This window comes from Ammospiza nelsoni, chromosome 3 (assembly GCF_027579445.1).
Source record: "Ammospiza nelsoni isolate bAmmNel1 chromosome 3, bAmmNel1.pri, whole genome shotgun sequence".
Taxonomy (NCBI): Eukaryota; Metazoa; Chordata; class Aves; order Passeriformes; family Passerellidae; genus Ammospiza; species Ammospiza nelsoni.
In genome coordinates this window covers 44,718,458-44,743,593 of record NC_080635.1, presented here as the reverse complement: position 1 = coordinate 44,743,593, position 25,136 = coordinate 44,718,458, and the positions used below count along the sequence as shown (strand labels likewise).

General features: G+C 38.4%; 1 protein-coding gene across 1 annotated transcript in view; it reads left to right on the top strand.

The window, feature by feature from the left end:
* Positions 1–4,294: 4,294 nt before the first annotated feature.
* The window catches only part of TARBP1 (TAR (HIV-1) RNA binding protein 1), a 32,061-nt gene continuing 11,219 nt past the window's right edge, over positions 4,295–25,136 (top strand). Inside the window, exons 1-17 of the mRNA XM_059469489.1 lie at positions 4,295–5,126; positions 5,212–5,309; positions 6,101–6,170; positions 6,990–7,138; positions 7,860–7,912; positions 8,845–8,942; positions 10,003–10,138; positions 11,187–11,283; positions 12,127–12,216; positions 12,918–13,056; positions 14,560–14,656; positions 14,948–15,123; positions 18,188–18,285; positions 18,924–19,085; positions 20,702–20,892; positions 21,558–21,813; positions 21,901–22,089. Of these exons, the coding sequence (XP_059325472.1) occupies positions 4,295–5,126; positions 5,212–5,309; positions 6,101–6,170; positions 6,990–7,138; positions 7,860–7,912; positions 8,845–8,942; positions 10,003–10,138; positions 11,187–11,283; positions 12,127–12,216; positions 12,918–13,056; positions 14,560–14,656; positions 14,948–15,123; positions 18,188–18,285; positions 18,924–19,085; positions 20,702–20,892; positions 21,558–21,813; positions 21,901–22,089 (2,931 nt within the window). The remainder of the gene's footprint in view (positions 5,127–5,211; positions 5,310–6,100; positions 6,171–6,989; positions 7,139–7,859; positions 7,913–8,844; positions 8,943–10,002; positions 10,139–11,186; positions 11,284–12,126; positions 12,217–12,917; positions 13,057–14,559; positions 14,657–14,947; positions 15,124–18,187; positions 18,286–18,923; positions 19,086–20,701; positions 20,893–21,557; positions 21,814–21,900; positions 22,090–25,136) is intronic.

Genomic DNA, 25,136 nt, shown 5'->3' with positions numbered 1-25,136 from the left:
AAGGGACTAGCTGGAGAGGCAAGCTGAATCTCATTTTGAAATGCTGAAAATTAATACATGTTTGCATTGTGATGTGGAAGAGTTGGAAGAATCATTTGGGGGCTGGGAAGGCAAATGAAACAAGCACTGGAGGATGAGGAGATAACAGCACAACCACCTTGTGGAAATTGTGACCAGCTTTCCTGCTGCATATCAATTGTTCAGTTAGAACACTTCTGCCTCTGTCTTAGCAAAAGAGTTCAGGGACTTATGGGAAAACTGACAAAAATTAGGCAGTTTTGTTCTTTCCCTTTCTCACCTTCTGTAAATTTCTTTTTTCTTTTCCCCTGGCAGGGAGGGGAAGTGCTGTCTCAGCATGAGAGTTGTATAAAAGCTATGTGTGCTGTTTTTTGCACAAAAAAAGCACTGAGGAAATCTAGAAGAAAACATGAATATATGTAACCATAATAACTGGTAAGGTTCATTGCATGGAGCTCATCTGGGCTTTTAATGTCGCTATTGTGTGGGAGAGATGTGGTGGGAAATTTTCTGCATAACTTTCAGAAATTTCTCATTTCCTTCTTCTGCATGCAGTGGGAGAGGGAAGAAAAGGCTGTGTTATGTACCTGGTCCCTGTAGGGACCTTACACTGTGCAAACACACTCCCACAGACTCCTGTAAGTGGAAAAAAGTCATGGTGTAGGGTTAGGTGAGCCTTCCTCCTTATGGACTGTGCAGAATTACCTGTAAATGTGCAGATGGTGGTACGGGACTTTCATGAGAACAAATGGATTTTGTGTGATCTAAAACCATCATTGAAATGAAACTTTTTAAAGACAGAGACTTGGTCTGAGTTCTAATAACCTGTGCTGCCTCAGCACCTTAGCAGTGGCTTTATGGCAACAGCATAACACATCCTTCCAAAACTGTAACTGGGGATTTCCAGGACCTGTAATTTTCTGTAGTTTCTACTGTGGTTTTGTCCATAATCCTTTTCTAAGGTAACCAGCCACTAGAGTGTGTCGCCGACTGACACGAAAGGACACAGGCACACACCGCTTTCAGGTGAAAGGAAAAAAGGGAAGTTTTATTCTCTGACTCCACTATTTATAGTTTTACAAGGGTGACAGTGGATTGGAAGGTGACAGTGACACCTCTGCAATGCCACAGGTCAAACCGACAGTCCATCAAATCTCTCCTCCTCGAAAAGGAATGAAAAACAATGAGTTGTTTACAGAAAAAGTGTGTGGAAAAGTTCACTATAAGAATGTCAACATCAGAAGGCTTAGAAAATCCTAGAAAACCAGGGCGACAAGAGTGATAATCCAGAAATTTTTCCTATACAGAATTGCTTGTTTGTGTGATGACAGGGGAAAGCAAATACATAAGAACAAGCATACATTTTTCCAAAAGAATATGCAGGTAACTAAAGGCACTGATTTTTTAACTATGAGTCTGAGGAAAGAACCTCAGTCCTCTTATATTGCTAAATTGGTGTAGAATTATGGGCCCTGATGAAAACCAACAAACTTCTATTGTAAAGCCTTCAAATTATAAAATCAGCCCAAATTTGGTCAACTTGTTATCATGTGCTGGAAACCCACACCATCAGCAAAGGTACTGTTAGAAAGTTCAGATAAAAATCAACAATGATACATTTCTCATCTTTGTCCTGCCTCTCATTTTCTCAGTAATAGTATTAAATGACACAGAGAAACGCTAGCTAAGGAAGCAGAGTGTGAAGTGAGCTCTACATCTGGAGGTACAAGGAGCTGAGAAGCATTTTGTGGCCTATAGATAGAAGTGGCCCAAGAAAGGGACATGTTCAGACTGGCCATTTATTTCAGGGCTGTCTGCAATTGTGGTGGACTGCTTTTGATGTTTCAGGCAATTCCTCAGTCTTACATTCTTAAGATAGACTAATCTGATTGAGGGAGAATACCTGGCATGACAGAAATAAAGAAAGCACATACAAGATGTCCTCTCAAAAAAAAAAAAAAAAAAAAAAAAAAAAAAAAATCAAGGTATTTCAGCCTTTGATCTAGGTCATATGCTGAGTTTGGAGGGGACCTGGAGGATCAGGGAATACAGAATACCCTATAAATAGGAGAGCAGAGTACATAAGAGATTGGCAGGTGTGGGACATTCTGAGTGCAGCAAACCAAGGCTGAAAAGGCTTTGGGACCCTACAGGTGCCTGCAACTGGCAGGGTGGGGGCCTGGGAACAGGGCTGGCTTAGGAACAAGGCAGAAGTGGTTGGGATAAGCTTGGAAAGTGGAGAAAACAGAACAGGGCATGGTCTTGGGTGATGCAGGGGTATGTGTTGGAACTGTAGAGTTGGAAAGCACAAATTTAGGGTGTTACCATCAAGGCACTTAACAAGCATGGTAGGAGGGTGTGAATGGTGTGCTTCTTGACACCTGAAAATTACAAAACACTGCTGAAAATTACAAAATGCTTGCTCATTTTCTCTCTCTTAACTCCATATCCACCTTTCTGGCTTGTTTTTTTTTGTTTTGTTGTCATAATATTCCACTCAGAAGCTCCCCAAGCCCAACCTCCCTTTTTGTCTGATAAGACAATCTACAGAAGGACAGTTCAAATTTAAATGTTGTTGTTTAAATTGGCGTAATAAGACTTTAGATTTGGCACCCTGCTGGGATAAAACTAAAGGCAGAGCAGAATTGAGACAATAATGAAGAAACAGCACAACACATAGTATATTTGATTCTGTTTTGATTACTAGTGGTTGTGCAGACCATTAAAGAAATGGTGTGACAGAAACGTGTCTGTGAATGCAGCAACAGAAACCTGTCCTCATTTAGTTACTGATGCCAGGAAGGGAAGAGTAAACCTATAGAAAGAAGGGATCCCTTGCTCAGAACTGTTTCAAGCCTGGTAAAAGGAACTCCCATAATTAATCAGCCTGCATGCTATAAGTGGAAATGGAAAAATTACTAAAGAACAAATAGAAAAACAGAATATATTATGGCATGTAAGAGATTTCAACTGTAAGCATCCTGTTTACTAAAGCACGTTGTAACAATTCCTCCTGTGAAACATGTTTCTGTGTGTGTGAAACAAAGTACCAAGTTTTACTTTACATTTGAGTAAAATGTATAATTTGAGCTGTTTTCTTGAGCTTTTAACAGATTCTGTAATTTATGTGTAACAGAACACATGCAGAGTGGTAAGGTGCATGGAAACCATTTTAGCTGGAGGGTTTAAAAGAATTAACTTCCACCTTCTTTTTCCATAATATATTGCATATATAGTCACAGTACAGGCTCAATTCTAATAAGAAAATTCAGTGACTTTGCAATCAGTAGGATCTCAAAGATAAAAAAATTCTAAAAAAAATTGGAGAAAATGGATAGCCAGGAAAAGGAGAGACTACTCATGTGATTTGGAGAGGAGTGATTAAGTGGAACTTCACTTGGAAAACTTGCAGTAAGCATTTCTTGTTCATTAGATTTTAATCAACCACATCTTGGCCAGAGTAATGCCCACACCCATTGGAAAGCACGTTGTGCTGTACCAGGAATTTGCTATCCATTGCTTTCACAGGAACAGAAGGTTCCAGGTTTGCCTTTTCCTATGACCACAACTTCTAGGAGAGTAGTCTGCCGCCACTTTTGGAATGCAGATCTCTAAGTTTATTTTTCATGGGAATTGTAATGTCCTGTGGTGAATTTACACTTACTGGAAATCAGCTTGATTTTCTGAGTCAAGTTTTAGCTGCACCAGTACACTGAACTGTGCAGGAGTTGTTCTCTGGCCTCAGTGCTGCTGACCTGGGCCCTCCTAACAAGCCAACAACATGGAGGCAGCATCCAGGATTGCCTCTGACCTGAGGCAGACACAAGACACTCGGGCAAACCTCTGGTAGGCTCTGATGAGAACAGTGAACTGTTCAGCAACTTCTTTTGGCATAAATGGTTAGAACAAATTTGGCAGGTGGGAAAACTGGGCATTTTGTGTATTACTGCTACCTGATGTTGTGTTGTAATGCACATGAAGAATAGACAGTGTTTTTATGGCACACAATGATGGAATTTCACCCTCCCAAGAGAGAGGCTCGCACCTGGGGCATCTCCACTATGCCTCCCATACTGGGCCAGGTTGTGCTGAGCAGCCGCCAGGCTGGGAACGCTCACGCAGGCGGGTTATGACCCAAAGATGTAGAATATTTGAAACCCACACACGCAGAGCCAAACCAGTCAATCACTCCGTGTTTTCGCCTCCCGCCGCCCCTCGTGGGCCCCGCCCGCCCCCGCCTGCGCAGCCGCCGCTCCTCCTCCGCGTCCCCCCGGCGATGGAGGTGGTGCTGGCGGACACGCTGCTGTCCCGCTGCGGGGACCGCGCCGCGCTGCTGCGGGCGCTCAGCGCGCCGCTCTCGGCCGAGCGGGCGGAGGCGCTGCGCCTGCTGCTGCAGCGGCTGGCGGCGGGCGGGCCGGCGGCGGCGGGCGAGGCGGAGGCGCTGCGGCGGGCGGCCTGGGAGGTGGCGCTGGAGCGGTGTCGGCCGCTGCTGCGGGGCGGAGAGGGCGCCGCTGCGGGGAGCGCGGAGCGGCTGCGGGCGGCGCGGGGCGCGCTGCGGCACTGCGTGCAGCTCTGCGGGGCGCCGCTGGCGGCGCGCCTGGCCCGCGACGCGCTGGCCGAGCTGGCGGCGGGCGGCGGGGCGGCCGCGCAGGAGGCGGCGGTGGAGGCGCTGGTGGCGGCGGCGCCGCGGCTGGAGGAGCCGGAGCTGCTGTCGCGGTGCGCGGCGGCGGCGCTGGCGCTGCTGCGGGAGGAGGGCGAGGGCGAGGCGGCGGCGGCGCTGGTGGCCGGGCGGCTGCTGCCGGCGCTGGGCGCGAACGGGGCGGCGCTGCCGCACGTCTGGGAGGGGCTGCTGGGCGCGGGCGGCGCGGCGCGGGCCGGGCGGGCGCTGCTGGCGCTGAGCGCCCTGGCGGACGCGCTGCTGCCGCGGGGCCCGGCCGAGCCGGGGCTGGACGCGCGGCTGTGCCCGCGGTTCTGGCGGCTGGTGCAGGAGGGCCTGACGGAGCGGGACGGGCTGTGCCGCAAGCGGGCCCGCTACCTGCTGAAGCGAGCGCTCGACCTGAGCGGCGGGCAGCGCGCCGAGCTGCGCTGCGCCCCGGACGGCGCACACGGTACGGACCGGCGGGCGGAGGGACGGACTGCGCGGCCCGGCGTGCGGGACCGCGAGAAACGCCTGTCTTTGGCTTCTCTCCTTAGAACCGAGTCTGTTCTGGTGGTCTGCTGAGAAGAACGAGCAACTCCTACAGTTTTGGGAAACTTACATTTTGATAATGGAAACTTTGGAGGGAAACCAGGTAGGAGCGCTGTAAAGTCTGTGCCCGTCCTGGACAGACGTGCTGCCTCACTTGTGGCATGTGTGAATGTTTGTGTACGGAGAATATTTCCAGTTATGGTGATGGAGGATGTCTAAGTCAGCGTTAACTGGAATACTTTTGTTTCAACTCTTAAATACTTAAAACACAGCGCGTGTCATTTGTTGGGAGTAAATTCAGAGCTCTTCTCTGTCATCGGAATACATCTGGTTAATGCAGTGACAGAAACCTGGAGTGCAGGTAATTGCAAGACCAGGGTAACCAGCCTAGTGAAAAATCTGGTGATTGCACTTAGTAACCTCTCTTTGGTAGAGGGGACTCTATATGGGGGAGTACCTTGGATTAAAACCATTTTGTGAGTCCAGTGTGCTCGGCAGAAAGATTCCTGTTGACTTGAAGCTTCCATAATTGCATAGTATTGTGATGTTAACTGTTAGTAGTGTGCCCAGCTCCCTGTAGTTATTTTATTTGGACATGATTGTCCTGTAACTGAGATACTATTAATTTAAATGTTTAATTTTAGATGCTCTGTTTTAATTCTGAGGAATATAATGGTTATTAGTAAGTATTTTTCTTAAAATATGGTATCATTGAAGTTTTTTTCAGTGCTAAACTGTGACTGAGTACTGCATAAGACAGGCTTTGGAGGTTTTTTTAAATGTACTTTTATTGTCAATTGCTATATTAATGCTATTGGTAGTAAATTCTAGTCCAAGTAACTGACAGCTCCTGGGTTTGAGATATAAACTATTTATACTTGATTTGCATTTCAGATCCATGTCATAAAGCCAGTATTACCAAAACTAAACAGTTTATATGAGCTTGCCATATCAGGGGATAAAGGTAAGATGGAACTTTTTCTACTTAACCTCTTAAATATTAGTCAGTTAAGTTGCACTTCTCTGTTTTCTTCTTTTGTTTCAGTAGCATCTTTTTGTAATGTTTTGTTTCTCAAATTAGGTGTTTTCTGGGTGGCTGTTCCAGTTTTTGTAGGTTTGCTTTATACATAGGTTGTTTGGCAGACATGCATAGGCAGTGGCCACTCTGCTCTGAGGAGAAATCCTAGCATATATTTATTGCTTACTGTATTGTCTTGAAATACTATTTTTCTGTCAACAAATCCAAATAAATGGTCATTTCCCATTGTATTTTTCTTGACTTAAGATAATGTGAAAGTAAAGCTAGAGATTTTTGGGGTTGTAGGAGACAATTCACCCGCACAACTTTGTAAAAGGGAAAAAAAAAACCCAACTTAATTTGTTAGAAGTGGGGAGAGGATAAATAAAACGGGTGCTGAGGCAGTTTGTCTAGGGCATACGAATACATGTAATTAGGTAGTGCAAGATGTTAGAGATTTGTAAAGTTGAAATTAATGTGAAACTTTTGTGAGTAAATACAGTGGTATAAATAGAGTTGCAGGAAGAAGGATGTGGCACTTTGTAGTCATTTTAATTTGTAACTAATAAAGTAGAGGGTAACTTTGGAAAACTGTGATAATTTTTAAGTTAGATTTAGCAGGGTGTTTTTATAAAACTGACAGCTGTAGTCACCTTTTTGAAATGTGAATAGACTATAACATTGTCCAGAATGTCAGTATGTTATGTATTTGTGTGTCGCTGTCATTTCTGTGTCAGTTCAGAAGAATTTCTGTTTTGTAAACAGGTTGTTGGCTGTTTCACCCATCGTGGCATGTGTGCATTTACAGACGAATGTTTGAGAGTGAGAATAAAACACTGACAAAGGAAGGAATTCTTCATTTTCTGGAGCTTTATGAAACAAAGCATCTTCCAAATTCATTTGTTTTCTCAGAGGTAAGGGTGTTACTGTCACCTGCCACAAGAAACAAGTGTTCTAATTTGTAACAGATCTTAACGCTAATTGCTTCAGTAGTTGGAATTGGACAAATTCTGTCTCTGTAGCATAATCAGTGTATTATGCTACACTGTAGCCATAAGCCCTCCACACTTTAATATTTCTTCCCACTTAGAGAATATTTTAAAGCTTAAGTTTTTTTTTGTTACTGTCATGTGTGTATTGACTGTCCATCCAGCCTACACTTTAGTAAGTGTAGGGATGATCTACATTGTACTATTTAAACCTCATAGGAGCATTTCCCTCAAAGGTTAACATTCCTGATCTATACAAATTAAGTCAGCCTCTTGATAAATAACTTGAAATAGTCAACCTTACTATGCACTCTAGATTCTTTTTAGCTATGATGGCTTTTGTCATTCTTCTATTTCATGTTTAAATCTATTTTCTCTGTTTCCCAGTGTGATTTTTTGCTTGCCTGCATCTTTCACAATACTCTGTGAAATGTATTTAGTTGAAAAATCTCTTTTCTTGTTCACTTTCCTGGTCCCCTTTCCCTTTAGTTTATTCCACTTTTGCTTCTACTGTTTACCATTAACAAGAGTATTCTTGAATTTCTGGCTCTGTCCTGTAAAGTCTGGTGAAATAAGTCCAGTTAGCTTCTATGTAACAGTGCCTTGGAACTGTACATTTCACCATTGTTCTTGTTTCTTTTTTCAGTTTGTTATTGGACCACTAATGGATGCCCTCTCAGAAAGTTCCCTCTACAGCAGGTAAACCACTGGTTTAATTAATCAGATGTGTATTTAATTTCTTGATTGCTGTAAATGTGTTCTAATAATGCTGGTTTAAGTATGTTGATAAAATCTTAGCTAAAGAAAACACATTAATAAAAAATGGTGCTGTTAAACTTACTGACAGGGAGAGTTTCTCAGGAAGGATGGGTGGCTGTGAGCAAATGAAGTATGGATCTAGTGACAAGACTTGATTTTTGCAATTTTCAGTGCTCCTTGGTCAAATTGATGATCACAGTCTTGATCTGGTGGGGGAAGCCCATGAAACAAAGAGTTCAGTGGATTAATAGGTTCATTTTTGGGGGGATAAAACTGACTGTCACTGGTGATAGTTTGAATTATGTGATTATGGATAAGGTGTAGTCAAAATAGGTTGTTTCATCTAAACATGGCAGGACAAATGTGAGCTCTGCAGGCTCTTGCATCAGTTAAGCATTTCTCTTCTCAATCTGCAGTATCTTTCCATGGACATACATGGATGGGAATTCAGAAGGTGAAGCAACTCCCAAGTGTTTCAGTATGTTAGAGCTGTGTTGAATCAATACTTCACAATCTTAGTCTTCTCTTTTAGCTCTGTATTTCGGGTGAAACATGTTGGCATGTGTAGAGGAGGGTGCATGTTTGAGTATACCAAGAATATACAAAGTTTCTGGAGTTAATATCAAGCTGAGAGAAAGCTGTAGAATCTCTTGACTGATGCTCATCCTAAGTAGCCAGGATCCAGAGACTTCTCATGAGGCATAGGTTGTCTCTCTTGGTCTCATGGAGTGTCACTGAATGACTTTTGTTTTTGTTTAGAGGCAGTTCTAAACATTTCAAATCTAGAAATGGATTTTAGATTAAATCTGTTAAGTCTAATCCTGAAGCTGTTAACATACCAGTTGTGTAACTAATGTTTTAAAACCCAAAAGGACACCAGGTCAATCAATAGGAGCCTGTCCTCCTTTGGGAATGAAGTTACAGAAGTTTTTGGCTACTTATCTCACTCTTCTTCCAGAAGAAGAAAAAGGTACGTATCAAATTCACCTTTATCTTTTTTTAAAATAAAAAACAAAAGAAAAGCTATGGAGCTGCTTTTGGTATGTCATGTGAGTGTTTACTTGAGAGAAAAAATGAAGAGTTGTCCCAACAGTGGAGTTTCCAGAGAAAAGATCTTCAGGAACTTTGAGGTATCTTGCAGTACAAAGCTACAGAATTGTTCTAGGGCCAAAATGAAGGAGATTTGCTTATTAATGGAAATATAAAAAGCCCAAACAAGCTCCTGAGATCTGAAGTGAACAGTACTTGGAGATTCTTTTTTCTTCATCTGCCAGACTTTTTTAGTCCTGACTTGTGTAGTGACTCATCCAAAAGGGCCAGGGCTGAAACAGAGTAGAGATTCTTTCATTGTCAGGTTGGGTGGAGGAAGATTTCTGAGACTGTTCCAAATTTTGATGGTAGTGTAGGCTAAAATGAAGGTGACCAGAAGTTAATACCTGGGCTAATTGGGTCAAATCAGGGTAGAATCAGCTCTTTGCAGCACCCTTTGTCTACAGGTGTATCCTGGTATATATTTGTAATGCCATAGATGCCCTATTTTTCTGTCCTGTCCCCAGGCATATATTTTATCACTAAACAGGGGTCTATGGTGGGGAATCCTGAAATGGATAGCCTGCTTCCACAAACTGTGGATGTGGTGGCTTGCTGAGAATTGCTCTGCCCATTCCAGCATCCATTTAACTGGTTGAATCTTGGGTAACCATATCACAAGCTCAATATCAACTTAAAAAAGGCATTGTTTAGTACTCAAAACAATTGAGTTAAAATTCCGTTCCTGGGCATGGTCATTAATGCAGATTACCAAAGTCAAAATTAGGTTTATTTCTGTTTGTCTCTGAATCATATCACCTTACTGGCAGACTTCCTTGGAATGTGATTTTTTAAAATTGAAATAATTAGGAAACTATTCTGTTGTCTTTCATTTAATTGTCAGAAATTACAATAACACTCTTCTGCTGGTGTTCATGTTATTTAAAAGCATTGGAGAGGACAAAATCACTCAGGGTTCTTTTGTTTACTTTTATTTTAAGGTAGCTTCCTGTTAAAATTTATTCAGAAGATGACAAGTAGGCATTGGTGTGCTGTTCCTATTTTGTTTCTTTCCATGGCTTTGGCATCTATCCCTGCATGTAAAGTACTTGGTGCTGAAGGACTTCATGCTTTAAGGTAAAACATATACTGCATTGTGTTCTTACAGCCTTCTTCCAAAGAAATGTGCTGACAGTCTGCAGAGCCAGAATTTGATTCATGGTTGTTACTTCTGAAGGGATGGTTGTGCATGGGAATTAAAGGCTCTGTCTCCTTTATGTCTAATTTGCAGAGGAAAGCAATTCAAGAACCAGTTTATTTATATCTCTGTATGAAGTTAAAAATACCTGAGTTTTTGCATTTTAGATCTTCATAGTTTCTACTTTTTTAGAATAATTTTTCCCTGGTCTTCCACAATTCCTGGTTGATACATATCACACTTCCTTTTTTTCTAGTTACATTACAGCCTGGTTTAATAGCAATTGAGGCTATATCAGGGGACAGCCCACAATGCTGGAAACTGAATGATTTCTAAATAAAAGTCTAGGTAAAAGTTCTAGGTAAAAGTCTAAGTAAAAGTTCTTGGCCTTACTATGGACCTTAATCACACTGCTGTTTCCTAAGTGTCTGCTTTCACTTCCTAGAGCCACTAAAAATCAGTTGTCATTCCAGTTTAATCAAATTGGAGCATTTAAATAAAATCTTACTGGTGGTTTAAGGAATACTGAATAGAAGCAGTTTACAAAGAGAAGAAAAATATGTTGGATATACCTTTGCTGATAAAAGACCACTGAAAGTTTCAGTTTTTTGCTTGAGTGAGATTTTGATGGGAAGCATTGTAACTTGTTACTGATAGAAAGGCTAATATTAAATTACCAGTCTGAACTGGTGTGATCATGGGGATTGTTCCTTTAGTTTTTGTTTTATTCTTTCTTCTCCCCCTTTCTGTTTTTTTAGGTTTGTGCTCATCCAAGTTTTATTATCAGTTTTTGAAAGTACATGTGACAGAAATGTTGGTACTGGACTGTTTGTGGCCTGACCGGGCAGTATTTGTGCCACACTTAATAGAATATGTCTGTTACATGCAATCTAATGTGTTTTAAATGGTTAATAATTAGAAAATACATGAAAATGCTTACATTTTTAAGTGTGTGATTTATACAGTGTGTATTTCTCCTCTTTGCAGAGATGTCCTCCAGTGTACTATGATTACACACCAGATTTTATTGCGTGGAGCTGCTCAGTGCTATCTTCTTCAAACAACTATGCATTTGACAGATGTGGTCAGTTTGGGGCTTTGTGTTTTGTTTTATTTTTTGTTTTTTCTTTTTCCTTGATGTGATAGAAACACAGTGACACTTTTACAGGAACAACAGTATTAAAAAATGTTAAATACAGTATTTATACTGATTTTGCTGGATTTGCAATTTTTTTAGTGACTGTCTAAATTGTACTGTGTAAGTGTGGTATGCTTCTGTTACCTTTGGTTTTCCATAAGAAATATTCTTTTTCCTTAGTTTTTATTAGTTGATGTTTTGTTGTAGGGTTGTCATGTGGTAGTTATCATAACAGGATATTATTCCACATCCATTACATAAACTCAGGTTTTAACAGATTGAAACTAAATAGACTTTCCTGTAGTTCCTAATAATAAAAGTATTTGTGATACCAGAATGATAAAACTACCATTACTGTTGAAATAGCAGGACTGTACTTATTCAGTGGTCAAAGTACTCATGTTTTGTTTGTTTTATAGCTAGCTTTGTAAAGAAGTAGTCTTCTGTGTTGTGGCTATAAACCTGTCTGATTTAATCTTTAGAAATGCAGAACTAGTACTTATGAGTATTATCTATATTAATTTAAAAGGTGTCACCATTGAATAGCACTATTCTTGCAGTCATTCATTTATTTTCAGATAGACTTTAATACTTGGGAAAATTAAGTTTTGTTCCTTGATACTGATAAGTTGGTCCCAAAGAGGCAGAAATGAGTCTGAATCACGAAAAAGAAAATTAATTTCTTTTACTGAAATTTGCCAGATAAAGGCAAACGTGTTGAGTTGTCATACAGGTATTATTTGTTGTATATTTTGTTGGCAACTATTGTATCTTGATTAATTTCTTCAGGAGAAAGTGTCCTTCCCAGAAGTTTCAAGCTTTCTTCTGTCCCTTAGACCAGAGGAGTCCCTAAGGAGAGATACTTTGTTATGGACAGAGGTGAGAACTGAAGCTGGTTTTATGTTCATCAAGCCCATCACTGGTAGAAATAATATCATCACTGGCAGGATAATCTCAAAGGAAAAAAATGTGCATACCATGTGGAGTGAGATTTTAAATTGTATATGTATTTTATGTCTTTGCAAGATGTAAAATGCTGTGAATGAAAGTTGAAAGATGAAATGATTTTTTATGTAGTATATGCTAGAGCCAGCTGATCATGTAGCCATAACTTTTGGTTACTTGTACAGCCATATAATGATGATAAAGTGATTTTTTGCATAGTGTCTTCTTGTCATGTATGCTGTACATTTCATCTTGCTCCATTCATTTTTGGCGTACAAGTTAAAAAAAAAAAAAAAGCTGGTCTCACTAGATAGCATTGATTGGAAGAAACTCTTTTGACATAAGGGAATTTTTACCAGTGTTGCTTAATTTTGAGAGTTGGTGTTTTTCTTATATTGGTACCACTGACTTTTTGGGGGTGCTCTGAGCTACCCTCTGGAAGAACATTTTTCTGTGTGTAGTTGGAAGGGAACAGTCTGCTAAGGCTAGAGGTTGCTCATGCACTGAGCACCTCTTGCAGTGTGTGGGTTTGCTGATGGGAGAGTTTGTGTTTAACAGTGCTCTGGTGTTAAATCAGTGATGCCAGTGCACAGCTGCCAGACGTGCTCAAGGATAACACAGTGTTCTTCATTCAGCTTTGCAGCTGGTTGCAAGTGAATGACAAGTGCTTCAGGAAGTCTGTAACCTCTGATTTTGGACGTCAGGAGGCATCATCATTGTGTCAATATGTGCAGAGTCTTGTGGGACAGTACCTTAAGACACCTGCATCTGAAAGTAAGTTAAATGTGTATAAATAAAACCCACCATTTTAAAGAGAATTTAAAAAAAAATTTACAACATTCCCTTAGATTTTAGAAAAATAATTTTTTATTGCACCTGTTCAAGTTCTACCCTACCTGTGTGTTCACAATTCTTAAGTCTGAACCTTATTTTTTAATTCCATAAATAAAATTTATATTTATTTCCTTTCCTCCATAAATTCAAGTCCTGCAGTATTAATTGAACATTAAGTCTTAATGTTCAGTTTTAATGCTGCCCTGATGCTTGTCCATTAGATTTATTTTGTCATTCTTTTGATGGTGTCTGAAAATTCTGGACTGCAGGGGCAGAGGAAAGCACAAGGGAGTGTGAACCACATAGGTTCTGTCACCTTTCTCAGCAGAGCTTTGTAACATGACCAGGTGTTTTTATAGAGGGAAAAGGGCCACATTTTTAATTATTTACAATGTCAGCCTAGTGTCTTCTTTCAGACACATTGAAAAGAATGGCAAATTGATTTTTTAAAAAATATTTCAACTTTTGTGTGGCATTTGCAGTCATAGTGAATTCTATATAGTTTTATATTGTCAAAAAGTCAAAACTGAACACTTTTAAGTACTATATGTAGAGGAGACAAAAATACTAGGTCAGAATTTGCTGATCAGAAATAGCTTCAGAAACTTTCTGCAGACCAGGAAACTTGACTGGATTGTCTTACTGTTAGAGAAGTAGTAAGCAAATTCTCTCTGTTCATGCTTCAGGGTGAATTTGCTAAAAATTTTGGCAGACCTTCTTCCTGACATGTTTGTTTAGTCCTTGGTCCATATTATCTGCAATTCCATGGCAAGCATCTGGATTTCACTTGTAAAAAGTGATGTTTGTAATTCCAGTTTTATATGAAACTTAACTAATAGGTAGCTCTTTAGAGGGGGGGAAAAAAATGAATCATGTCCAGCTGCTTGAATTGGACCTCCCAAGTGTGTTTTGTTTTCTAAATTTCTCAAAGCCAGAAATATACCAGTTAAAAAAAACCCTGAAATCAAATTGCATACTGCTATTTAAGAATAATTTTGTAAGTATGATGATGAAGTTCTGTATAAAAGATTGATGAAAAGAGAAACTTAGGTTTTTTATAATTTCCTCTTTACAGAGTAGTACTGGTTCTTTATGTGGTTGGTTCTGTGGTCAAAATCACAGCTGATGTTTCAGATGAAGCATATTGGAATTATGTTCTTCATTAAATTAATTTGAATATGCCAATGTATTTTTTTAAAGTAACAGAAAAGTCTGTTGTGAACTGCTATGTAACATATTGCCTAAAATTTATTTGAGCATAAAGGCCAGTAGAATTAAATTAACATCTAGATAAAAAATGCCAAAAATTAGTAGTAATACTTACGTTAGCATTGTTTTTTCTACTATTAATTTATTTTAATAAGTTACAAACCCAGAAGTTTTAGAAGTTAATGCAAAGGTATTTTTTAGTTACTGTGGAAACCTTAAAATATCTTTAATCAGGAGAAAATTGCTTTATGCCTGACTGGTTTGAAGCTAAGCTTGTCTCAACAATGATTCTGTTGGCTGCTGACGTGGAGCAGATGAAGAATAAATGCAGGTAAGTATGAAATACCTTGTTTTACATTTCTGTCTTTTTCAATCTCCTCACTCTTGAAGGATCCAGTGAAGCCTGATGAAGCTGGGATGCTGTCCTCTTTTCTCTGTAGACTTTGCATCAGCCTGATCATTCCTTAGGCCTTGTCCAGCTGTTGCTGCAGACATACTGGGTAACATTCTAAAGATACTTAAGTGTCTTGGAAACCTGTCCTATTTATTTCCATAAGTAACTTCAGCACTTAAGGCAGATACTCAGAAGAAGACTTTCTTTTTAATTTTTGTTTTTGTGTAGTGGAAAAAGCAACATAGAGTGGATTGAACTAGAGGCTTTCTTGAACCCTCTTCTGGATGTCTTGATGAAACTTGGCAGTAATGCTTACATACCAACACTGAAAGCAGATAAAAGCCTTCAGCTTCTCTTGAAGTTATTGCAGACCCGTTGGTTAAAATGTTCCAATGCACAAGATGGTTAGTGACATCTTCAGTCTACTGTCTTCTGTTCATTACAGTCTTAACTGCAGCTAAGCTACTTCACTGTTTCATGGCTATAGTCTCAAACTAATACTAGCCTAGAAGTGGTAAATGCAAAAGTTGGCAATCTGACATGTGTGTTATAAAACTTGAGGTGTGGGTCCAGTCTTACAGGTGTCCTAAGGACTGGGAATTGAGAATGTGGAAGTCTTCTGAGAAAGCAGTTGTTATCCATTAGGATTAGATTATCAGTTAAAATTTGAAGAGTGTGACTGTATTGCAAATATTTATAGGCAAATGAATGGATTCCATGAATCATTTAGAATGAATCATTTAGACACTTCAGAAAGAAGTAACTACAGAATCCCAGCCTAACCTGCTCAGATACCACAGGTTCAGCCAGAGTCTTCCCTGAGTGCATAAAGTGATCCTGCTGCACATCCTGTTTTCTGAGTTGACTGGTAGGCTAAGAGGTGCCCTCTGAAATACAAGCCTGGTGATCTGTCTGTCTGGGACTGTTGCCCACCACAGATGGAGCACTTTAACTTGTAGACCTTTCAGGAGAGTTTGAACAAAAACTATGGAGGCCTTCCTATTCCTTTTGAGAGAACTTGGTCTGTTTGTAACCAGAATAGACCTGAATGTTTTTCCTGAGAGCAAATGAAAAATTGCAGTATTATTTTCATTGAATTTTGGGATGCTGAATGGGAATAGGAGGGATCTTGGTGTTTGGTTTCTGCTCTCCTAGATTAATTTGGGATTTTTTCAGGGTGTTTATAACGTGGAATAGAAAAGTCATTTTGGAGTGGGGAGGTTCCATATCTAGGCTCTTATTTGTAACATAAATCGTTTTAGGTTATATGTCCAGGTTTCATATACATGTCTAAGTGCAGTCCCAAAATAAATGTCCACCCTTATTTTAACAAGTGCTGTATGCATTCAACCCCGTCCCCTTAAATTTTAGCTGTTTGTGTGACATACTGAGCACTAATCATGCAGACTGTTAAAGCTGATGTTGGCCCATGGTCTCTCTGACTGGTGAAGTGGGTTCCTTGAAATGAACTAAACTGGAAGAAGTCTCTAGTAAGCTACCACTGTGCATTCAGCCTACAGCACAAGGATAGAACAAGCCTGAAGCAGAACCCTACAAAACACATACAAGCCCATGCTAATTTTTTAGTATCAATAATAAATAAGTTCCTTGTGCCTTTTTTCTCGTGCTTGCTAATGTACCTGCAATGGATTGCTCCTGCTGTGGGAATTTTGACACCTGGCATGGCATGTTGAGCTCTGCTAACAGAGTTCCAAAGGTATGGCAAGGCTGAGCACTGCAGTGTCCCCATCCTTTTGAAGGTCCCTAGAGGTGCTCCAGTACAGCCCATCATCAGTCTTTTGAGGAGCTTGCTGAATTGCATTGTAGTTTTATGTTAAGCAAGGATTGCTTTTCTTAAAATTATTTTCTACAGTGTTTTTGTGCTTCTTCCTCCTGCACAGGAGAACCAAGTAATAAATATATTTTTTTTTGTGCAGCTGTGAATTGACTGAAGTGTGGGGTGGGAAGATTAATGCTGTGCAATACCAAAGTTATGTTTCTGTGTTGATTAAGTGGGAGGTGAAAAGTCCTGTTTGTCAAATGCAAAACAGTAAAATGGTAGGGAGTAATAAAGGAATTTAACCTTGCAAAACCAAAATAATTACAAGTGGGAAGTGTTTTATTTAAGAATATTTTAAGGGGGATAGACATGTCTGAAAGGCATGCTGAAATCATTAGCATTCTTCTACAGTTCTTGCTGTCTAAACTGTCATTAGATTTCATTATTTTAAACAGTAAGATTTTGATAATTATTATCTTTTGCTAATGTCACAGAGCCCCTGGTAATGAATTGGGTTTTATGTCCAACATGCTTAACTGAAGATTTTTTGTCTGTGAAGTGCAGATGATGTTTTAGTGATGTGAGACTTGTGATGAAACATGATGATAATCTGACATAATTGGACTGTTGGTTCTAAACAATTTAAGCTTTAGAAATGTAGTCCAATAAGCCATTTTAGCAGAGAATGCTGAAAGTAAGTACAATATGGATTTGGAACTTCTGGAAATATTTCCCTTTATATTTTTACATTTTGAAGGCCTTCCATTTCATAATAGGTTTGCTACATGAATTGTTACTTAGGGTCAACTCCAGAAAGAAACAGCAGTTGTAGCCTCTGGGTAATTCTCCTAAACACTGAATCTAATGACTGGTATTTTTAAAACAAGGAGGCCATGCAGAGTATTTTACTCTGTTTTCATACTGAGATGTTATTTCCGTGGCTTTCAGCTAGCCCTTACCCTTGAAACACAGACTGCCGTGTGGTTGTGGTTAAATATGTTTTACAAGAGTGACCTGCCTCCCTTGTGTATAAACTTGTGTCTTTGTTTGTGAAATGCTATGTACGTGTGGCATACTTGTTAGCCTAGCCTTTTCTTGGACAGTACCACATTTTGTGTCATAATTTTGTATTTTCATTTCCAATGTTAAGCCTGGAAGCTACTCAGCTAAAATCTTGTAAAGTTACAGTATTTCCAAATATTAATTTTTCTTAAACATCAAAAAACCAGACCAGCAACCAGCAAGCCCCCAAAGCCAGTTTTCAAGTCTATAAATATTAGGAATGGAAAAGTATATTTTTCTCACATAAAGTTAATTGTTGCATATGAAAGCTTTTGGTATTTTTTAAAAACTAAGTTCAATTATAAGCTGTTTGTGCAGATCATTAGGACTAGAACTAAAGTGTGCATTAAAAATTGGAAAGTTGGACTGTAGTGTTCTGGTTTTGCATTGGTTTGGTTCACTAATACATTGTGAATCTCAGGAAATAATATAATAATGTAATCTGGATTGATTCTTTCAGCCTTATGGCTTACACTGTGGAAGAGTACAGAGGTGTTTCAAGTTGTTTTTAGCTATTTGAGTACTGTTACTGTAGAACTTTGTAACATAAGCAAATCTGCATGATATAACAAGATTCTTAAGGGACTTGTATTTCTGTATATATACTTTTTTTTCCCTCCACACAGATGAAGTACTGTTCTTTATCTGGAAATCTCTTGTGACACCTGTGGAGAGTATTCTTGAATTTGTTCTCCGACGGCTTACTACCAATGAGTTAAGCACTGTGAGTAATGATTATGAGACATCCTTTGGTGTGGTTTTGCTTGTTAGTTTGATTTACCAGTGTTCCTAAAGTTCATATAAAATCTTTGAACACCTAGAAAGTCAATTTGCATAGACACACTTCTGTTAACTTTCTTGAATGGGCACAGTAAGAAAGAAAAAAGAAGTTTCTTTACAAGTAGTGTTTAGTGTTTGTAGTCTGCATTTCTTGTTTCTTCTTAAATCTAAGGAAATCATATTGTAAGAAATCCTGAGTAGCATGTACTGCTTAATATCTACTAGTTTAGCTGTGGATGTGAGTTGTTAGGTGTTTGGAGGCTTTTAGTACATATTATTTGACTATCTTACACTGTTTGCTCATTGCTGTGCTGTGTTTTCTAAGTTTCTACCCCAAAGAAGCCTGAGACTTTTTAAGCAAAGCAAAAGTTAGAGTTGCATCAAGAGAATGGCATCTGAAAGTCAGTTTTAAAGATTTAGAAGTTAATAACCTCCTCCAAACAAACCCCAAAATTAAAATTGATCAATTGCAATGTTGTAGTTTTCCTTCTGCTGTCATTGTTACCAGTCGTTTTCGTTCTGATTTTCAGTTTCATTTTCCCCTCTTACTGATTTGGATTGCATTTGTTTCCTCACGTTTAGGTTGGCGACCTGGATCGTTGTGATTTGTACTTGGCTTTAATTCCAGAGATAATGAATTTGTGCTTGAAAGTCAGCTTGAAGAAAATGTCATCTATCAGGAATTTCCTTTCATCCCTGATAAGTGCATCTATTCGTAATCTTCAGGAGAGAAATTCTGAAAAGGTAATTTAACAGTATTTACAACAACAAATATTAATCTAAAACAGGCCAAGAAGTAGTAATTAAAACATCTGCTAATAATTCTGTTAATATGCAGAATTTAGATTCTGTAGTAATAATTATATAGACATACTATTACATAAGTTAAGATGCAATTACTTATTTCTATTGTGATGTTTATAATGCATAATATTATATCTAATGTGAAGTTAAATAGTAGTTTGTGTGACTGTGTATGTGCATATATATTCCTTAACACACGTCTTTATTTGGCAGTGTAGTATGAATGTATAATATTTGTAGCTAAGATTTTTAGTACTTTGGGTTTTTTTTATTGAATTATTTAGAAGTCTATATAGCTAAAATTCTTACTGTAATCATGAACTATGTGCTCAAAGATTTTTTTTTCCTCAAATGTGAACTAATTTTACTGATCAATAACTGTTGAATGAAAATATCTTTTGTGCTTGTTGACTTCAAACCTGGAACATACAGAGAAAAAGAAACTCCAGAACTGAGCATTGCTTTGGCATTTTCATATAGTTATGTTGATTGTCCCATAGTTCTGTGTTAGGCTACTATAGCTGAAATAGATAAATTTTCAAAGCAGAAAGAAACATTAATGACTTCCATGACAGAAAGGAGATTTAAATTAAGTTTTGTTGGGCAATAGAAACTTTGGTCTTATTATTTGGTATTACTGTTTTGTTCAAGAACAAGTAATAACACCTTAAAAGATTGTAAGTATTTAATTATAGCTAGGTTTGTGTTTTAAGGGAACAAAGAACAATACTTAATTTATTTTATTTCTTTCCTTAATTTATGTGAATTATATACTTTTCCCAGTAGTTTCAAAGTAAACATTTTCTGGTTCAAACTCAGTGTTCACTGCGGGCCTTTACCAACTTATTTTGAATTTAGGGGAATTATACTTTTGTTATGGTTTCTTCAGCTGCTTCAGTTTCAGAAGAAGAAAATGCTGAGTAATAACAGATGAAAAAAGTCTTTCCTGTGCTCTAGACAGCCAAATGCAACTTGGAGATATTTAAATAACATAAAAGTTTTCTTACTGTACAGGCATTATATACTTCTTGGCATTTTTTTAAATGAGACTTTTAATTTCAAGCCTCTTTTGAATATAAGTGTTTATCACACAAAATAACCATGGCATGGTTGTGATCTTTTGGGTGCTTGGAGCAGCTAGTGTGTTGTATTCCAAATTTCAGCTGTTGTGTTGGGTTTCTGATTAACTGGACCCACATCCTTTTTTCTAATTGCTCTCCAGCAATGTGTATGAACTGTTACCTGGCAAGACAGGAGAGTTCCATCACAGCCACACTGCCTGCACTTCATGCCCAAGTGGCTGTAATTTGGAATATTTATGCCTCTGTCAGTGCTTGTAACTTGTGAGCATTTGTGCTGACCCAGCCCAAGCCAGGCTGTGTTAGGCTCAGGGGAAGAAAATACACAAGTAGAAGGATGCAGAGTTGCTACTTTATGATGTCTGTGGTGATTCCAAGAGGAGGATTATTAGCAGAAGTATGTTATTAGTAGGTTATTTGTATCATATGAGAAGTTGGTATGTGTTTTTTCATGTATGATTTGGTTTTACTTTGGAGCTGAATCTTAAGGAACAAATTAGAAAAGTGGCTGGCATGGCTTCACTGGCAGCTGTTTGTGAGATAATGGATGGGGAGCTGGAAGTGCACCTGGAATCTCTGCCTTCTGTGGATGCTCTGAAGAAATTAATTTCCTTTTTTCGATTCAATGAAGTATTAAAGAAGCCATCTTATATTGAAGAAAAAAACAGGTATGTCTGTTAAAGCTTCAGTAATTCTCTAGAACAAACTTGATTAATGTGAAGCAGTGGTTAAGGTGTTGGCTTTTCCTGTTCTTTGACAACTTTTTGCCAAGATAAAAAGGAAGAATTCTGTGCACAAATGGTTCACTCAGTTGCTCTTCTGTCTTAGCATCCAGGTTTTGGAGCATTAAAGCAGCCATAATTGATCAGACCAAAGGTTCTTTTGTTAAGTCCTCTAGTTCTGTGAAACTAGAGCTAGCTATGAACACTGCTTACCCTTAGGCCAGATTAAATATATGTGCACTGCAGAAAGCCATGACATGTACACAAGCAAGTTTAAATGTAAATTATTTACTGTTGGGAAGGGAAACCCAGAGGAAGCCAGAGAGCCAAAACCCAAATATTTGGGTAACAAAAAACCACAGCCAGCACATAGTGATGTTTCCACTGAATACTCTCACAGGTAAGACTAAGCCCATAATTGATTTTTCTCTTTTAAAAACCACTTAATTTTTAGATTTCTTTTCCATGTACTTGTCCACGTGAACTGTATAAATCTTAGCACCTTGATGTAGTGCAGTGAGTTTGTACAGTTAGAGCACTTCCTGGTGGAGTAGGAATGCGCAGGATAAACATAACACAGTATTTGTTTAAGAAAAGTATTTTTTTCACAGCTCATGTGAAGAGAAGACATCTCAAGGATGGGGGAAAATTGTTGCGCGCTATGTTCGTGACCAGTGGATTTGCCTCCGTTTTGTTTTAAATTCATTTGCAACTCTGGCTCAAGGGTGTGAAGAAACTTCAGTAATGTCACTGTCCATGGCTGAAAGGTCAAAAGAAATTCTACAGTCTGCATTGGAAGCCCTGTCTATTCTTCCTTCAGACCAAGTTTCACCTGTGTTTGACTGCATGAAAGTCCTTGTTCCCAAGGTAAAATATTAACCTGTACAGTATTAATAGTTTTTTGGGTGTTATTTTTTTGTTGAATGTAACAATTTTTTATCTCCTTATTTACAGCTTCTGGACTCATCAGAGGCTCTCTGCATAGAAGCATTTGATTTGGCTTGGAAAATTATATCCTCTTTGAGCAACACACAGCTAATATTTTGGGCCAATTTAAAAGCTTTTGTTCAGTTCATCTTTGATACTGAGGTTCTAGCTGTTGCTGCAAGTGCAAAAGGTCAAACATATACCAAAATAAAAGAGGTCAGTTTCAAGAATTCTTCTTTTTTTTTTGAGAAGGGAACATAAATTTTGTGTGGATGTAATAACGTATTTTATGCTTTATTTTCCCTTCAGCTATTGTTGTGAATTTTTCATTTCTGAAAAGGCTTAGGTTTGAGAGTGTTAAGGTAAAAGACCTGAGAATAAGATTGAAGATAAACAAAGATATTGTTCCATCTTGTGGCACAGAAAATGAAAATTACTGTGTCTTTGACTTTTTAGACTGATCAGTATTTCTGCATGCAGTAAAATTAGTTTTGTTCATTTATTTTATTTTTACATAAAAATAAAATTCCTCTTCCTCTTGACTATCTTGTTTAGGATTTAACACCTGAACTGTCATAAACTATTAATATTCTGGGAAAATGATGCCGTTTTCTAATAGTTTACTCTTTATGAAAATGGTCTCTTAGATGAAAAGCTAGAACAGTTCAAAATTTTGTACATGCTCTTGAATAAAGCATTTTTACTGCTTCTTTAAAGGCTTCTTTTCCTCTCATAGTCCAAGTGCAGAAAACAAAAAACACAGTCACCTTAGAGTTCAGTTTAATACTGCATGAGAGACCTGCTTCCTGAGTTAAGAAGAAAAATAAAATCTTGATTCTTCTTTTGTAAGATCTATGCAGCTGCCAGAACTCCAAGAGTTCCTGCATGTGTCGTGGTGTTCTTTTTTTGATTAAGTCCAGAAAACCATATTCAGTACTGGCATGTTGGTTCCTATTGGCTTTATACACTGCAAAGTTGTTAACTATTTCTTTCTACATAATCTTTCTTGGGGATTTTTTCTTTTTCTTTTTTTCCCCTTTAAGCATTAATTAAATATTTGTACAGAACAGTCCACAGTGAGTGCAAGACTTTAGTAATACATTGTGAATTATCTACCAGTGTATTTGTCTGTTAGATTTAGAACCACATGTGCTGCCTTGCCCTTAGCACAAAAATCACACTGGGAGGGGTGGCACTTTTCCTTTGAAGTCACCATAAGTAGCCCTGTCCTGGTGTCACACTCATAACTGTAAGTATCAGCAAATGTCTCAAATTTATTTTCAGCCCAGACATGCCAAAATTGTTTTGAATAAATTACAGAAATTGACACTTTCTAGCTATTTGAAACTGCTGTGATATATCTGTATTAGCCTTAATTACCTTGAAATGTAGCCCCAATTGTTTTCTCTTTGTTTTTTTTTTTTTAAACTTGATTCAAATGAATGTTACCATTCTTTATTTTAAACACTTGGCATTTGCAGTCTCCCTGTGGACCCAGGCCAAAATAAGAAATGTATGTAAAGATGATAATTTATCTCTTCTGTTGTAGAAGTTGGTTTGCTTTTACTTTTAATGATTATCTGTAACAGCTAATTGTATGCTCAGTGTTGCAATAACTAATGAGCTATAGTTAGTATTTTATTTTTCTTGATCTTAAAACCTGTTTAATTCTTACAATTACTGCCTTAACTTCAGCATTAGTATTTCAAGCATTATGTAAGGTGTGTTTTGCCAATGTTGAGAGTCTTGAGTCTGTGTGACAGCTATCCCATTGTCTGCAGTGGGACATACCATGGCAGCAGGCATCAAGGAGCTAATGAAGGTCTCCTATACTCAACAAAGGGCTTCTGGTCGAGCCACCTTCTGCCCCTTCATAAGAAAATGAAGATAAAGTTCCCAAGCAAGTGCCTACTTATGTATATTCTTATTCCAGTCCTCGGCAGTCCCTGTGCCATTGACCCGCTGTGCAATGGCTGTGCAGTTGTAGCTAAAGAGAGGACAATATGGACCTGCCTGATGTTGATTTGTCACAGAAGCACAGTTTTAATTTTGTTTACCACAGTGCACTCTGTTTTTTTAATAGTTGGAAGGGGTGGAACAAAGGGGTATTTTTGAGTCAAAAAAGGGATTATTGCTATGGTAATACTGAGAAGGGCTTCCAGAGAAGGTGCCTAGAGCACTGTCTTCTTTAGATTAATTTCTTCTGCTGCACTCTTCTTTTTTCTTTGTGATTATTCTTATGTTAATTATGCTAGAACTTAAATATCTTAGATTTTTTTTGTGTGTGCTGAACTTTTACTATAGTAGTGAAACAGTTGAAAAAATTTCAGGATTGAGAAATGCATAGTAAATGCTGTGCTGCTCCCCTACAGGTGAAACAAACACTTAATTTTGGAATTACTAGGAAAGTTACAAGCCTTTGCACTGGAAAATAGGTTTGAAATCTTGGTAAAAACCCTATATGCTTCTAGTGTAGAGCTTTCTCTCCAGTAAGTGTTTCTCCAGACTGCATTGCAGTATTTCAGTTTTAAGTTCTTCATGAGCTTCTTGGTGCTTTAATGCTTAGCAATTCAGAACAACTTTCTCTATAAAACCAGCATTACTGACAAAGAATTTTCACATTATCCAAACTGTCATTTCAATGCAGGGAAGCAAAGCAGCTTTGTCTATTAGGAGCTATTACACCTTCTGAAAAACCATTTTCATGGACAGCTCTAACTGATGTCTAAAAGGAATTCTTAGAAAGCCTTACCTGTTCATTCTGCATCTCCCCGCCCTCTCCCAGATGCTTGCAATTTCTTAGAAACAAAATTTACTTTGTATGTGAGATTTACTCTTGCACTTATCCTAAGGAAGGGAAAGAAATGTTTTGGGGCCATTTTTCTTGTTTTGTTTTTCTTGTTTTTCTTTTCGGAGAAGAGTTAGATAGCAGTTTCAAATATCATAAATATGCCCTCCTTAAAAACAAAAAATAAATGGTACAAAGACACTTTTGCACTTTAACTTAAATATGAACTTTGACATTAATGTAATCCTCCTTAATGAACAGAACTAGTGATATGGCAACTTATGTAAGAAATTTTACTTTATGTTTAATTTTTTTTTGTAAATTGGTATAAGGATTGATTAAAACACTAGGTTTGTGCTCATGAAGTAAGCCCTGGCTCATTTGTTCCACTTACCAGGAGATTTGATTAAAGCATCTGGCATTTTATCTGTTTAAGCAAATATCAGTTCTGGTTTATAAGTATATACTGGGCCAA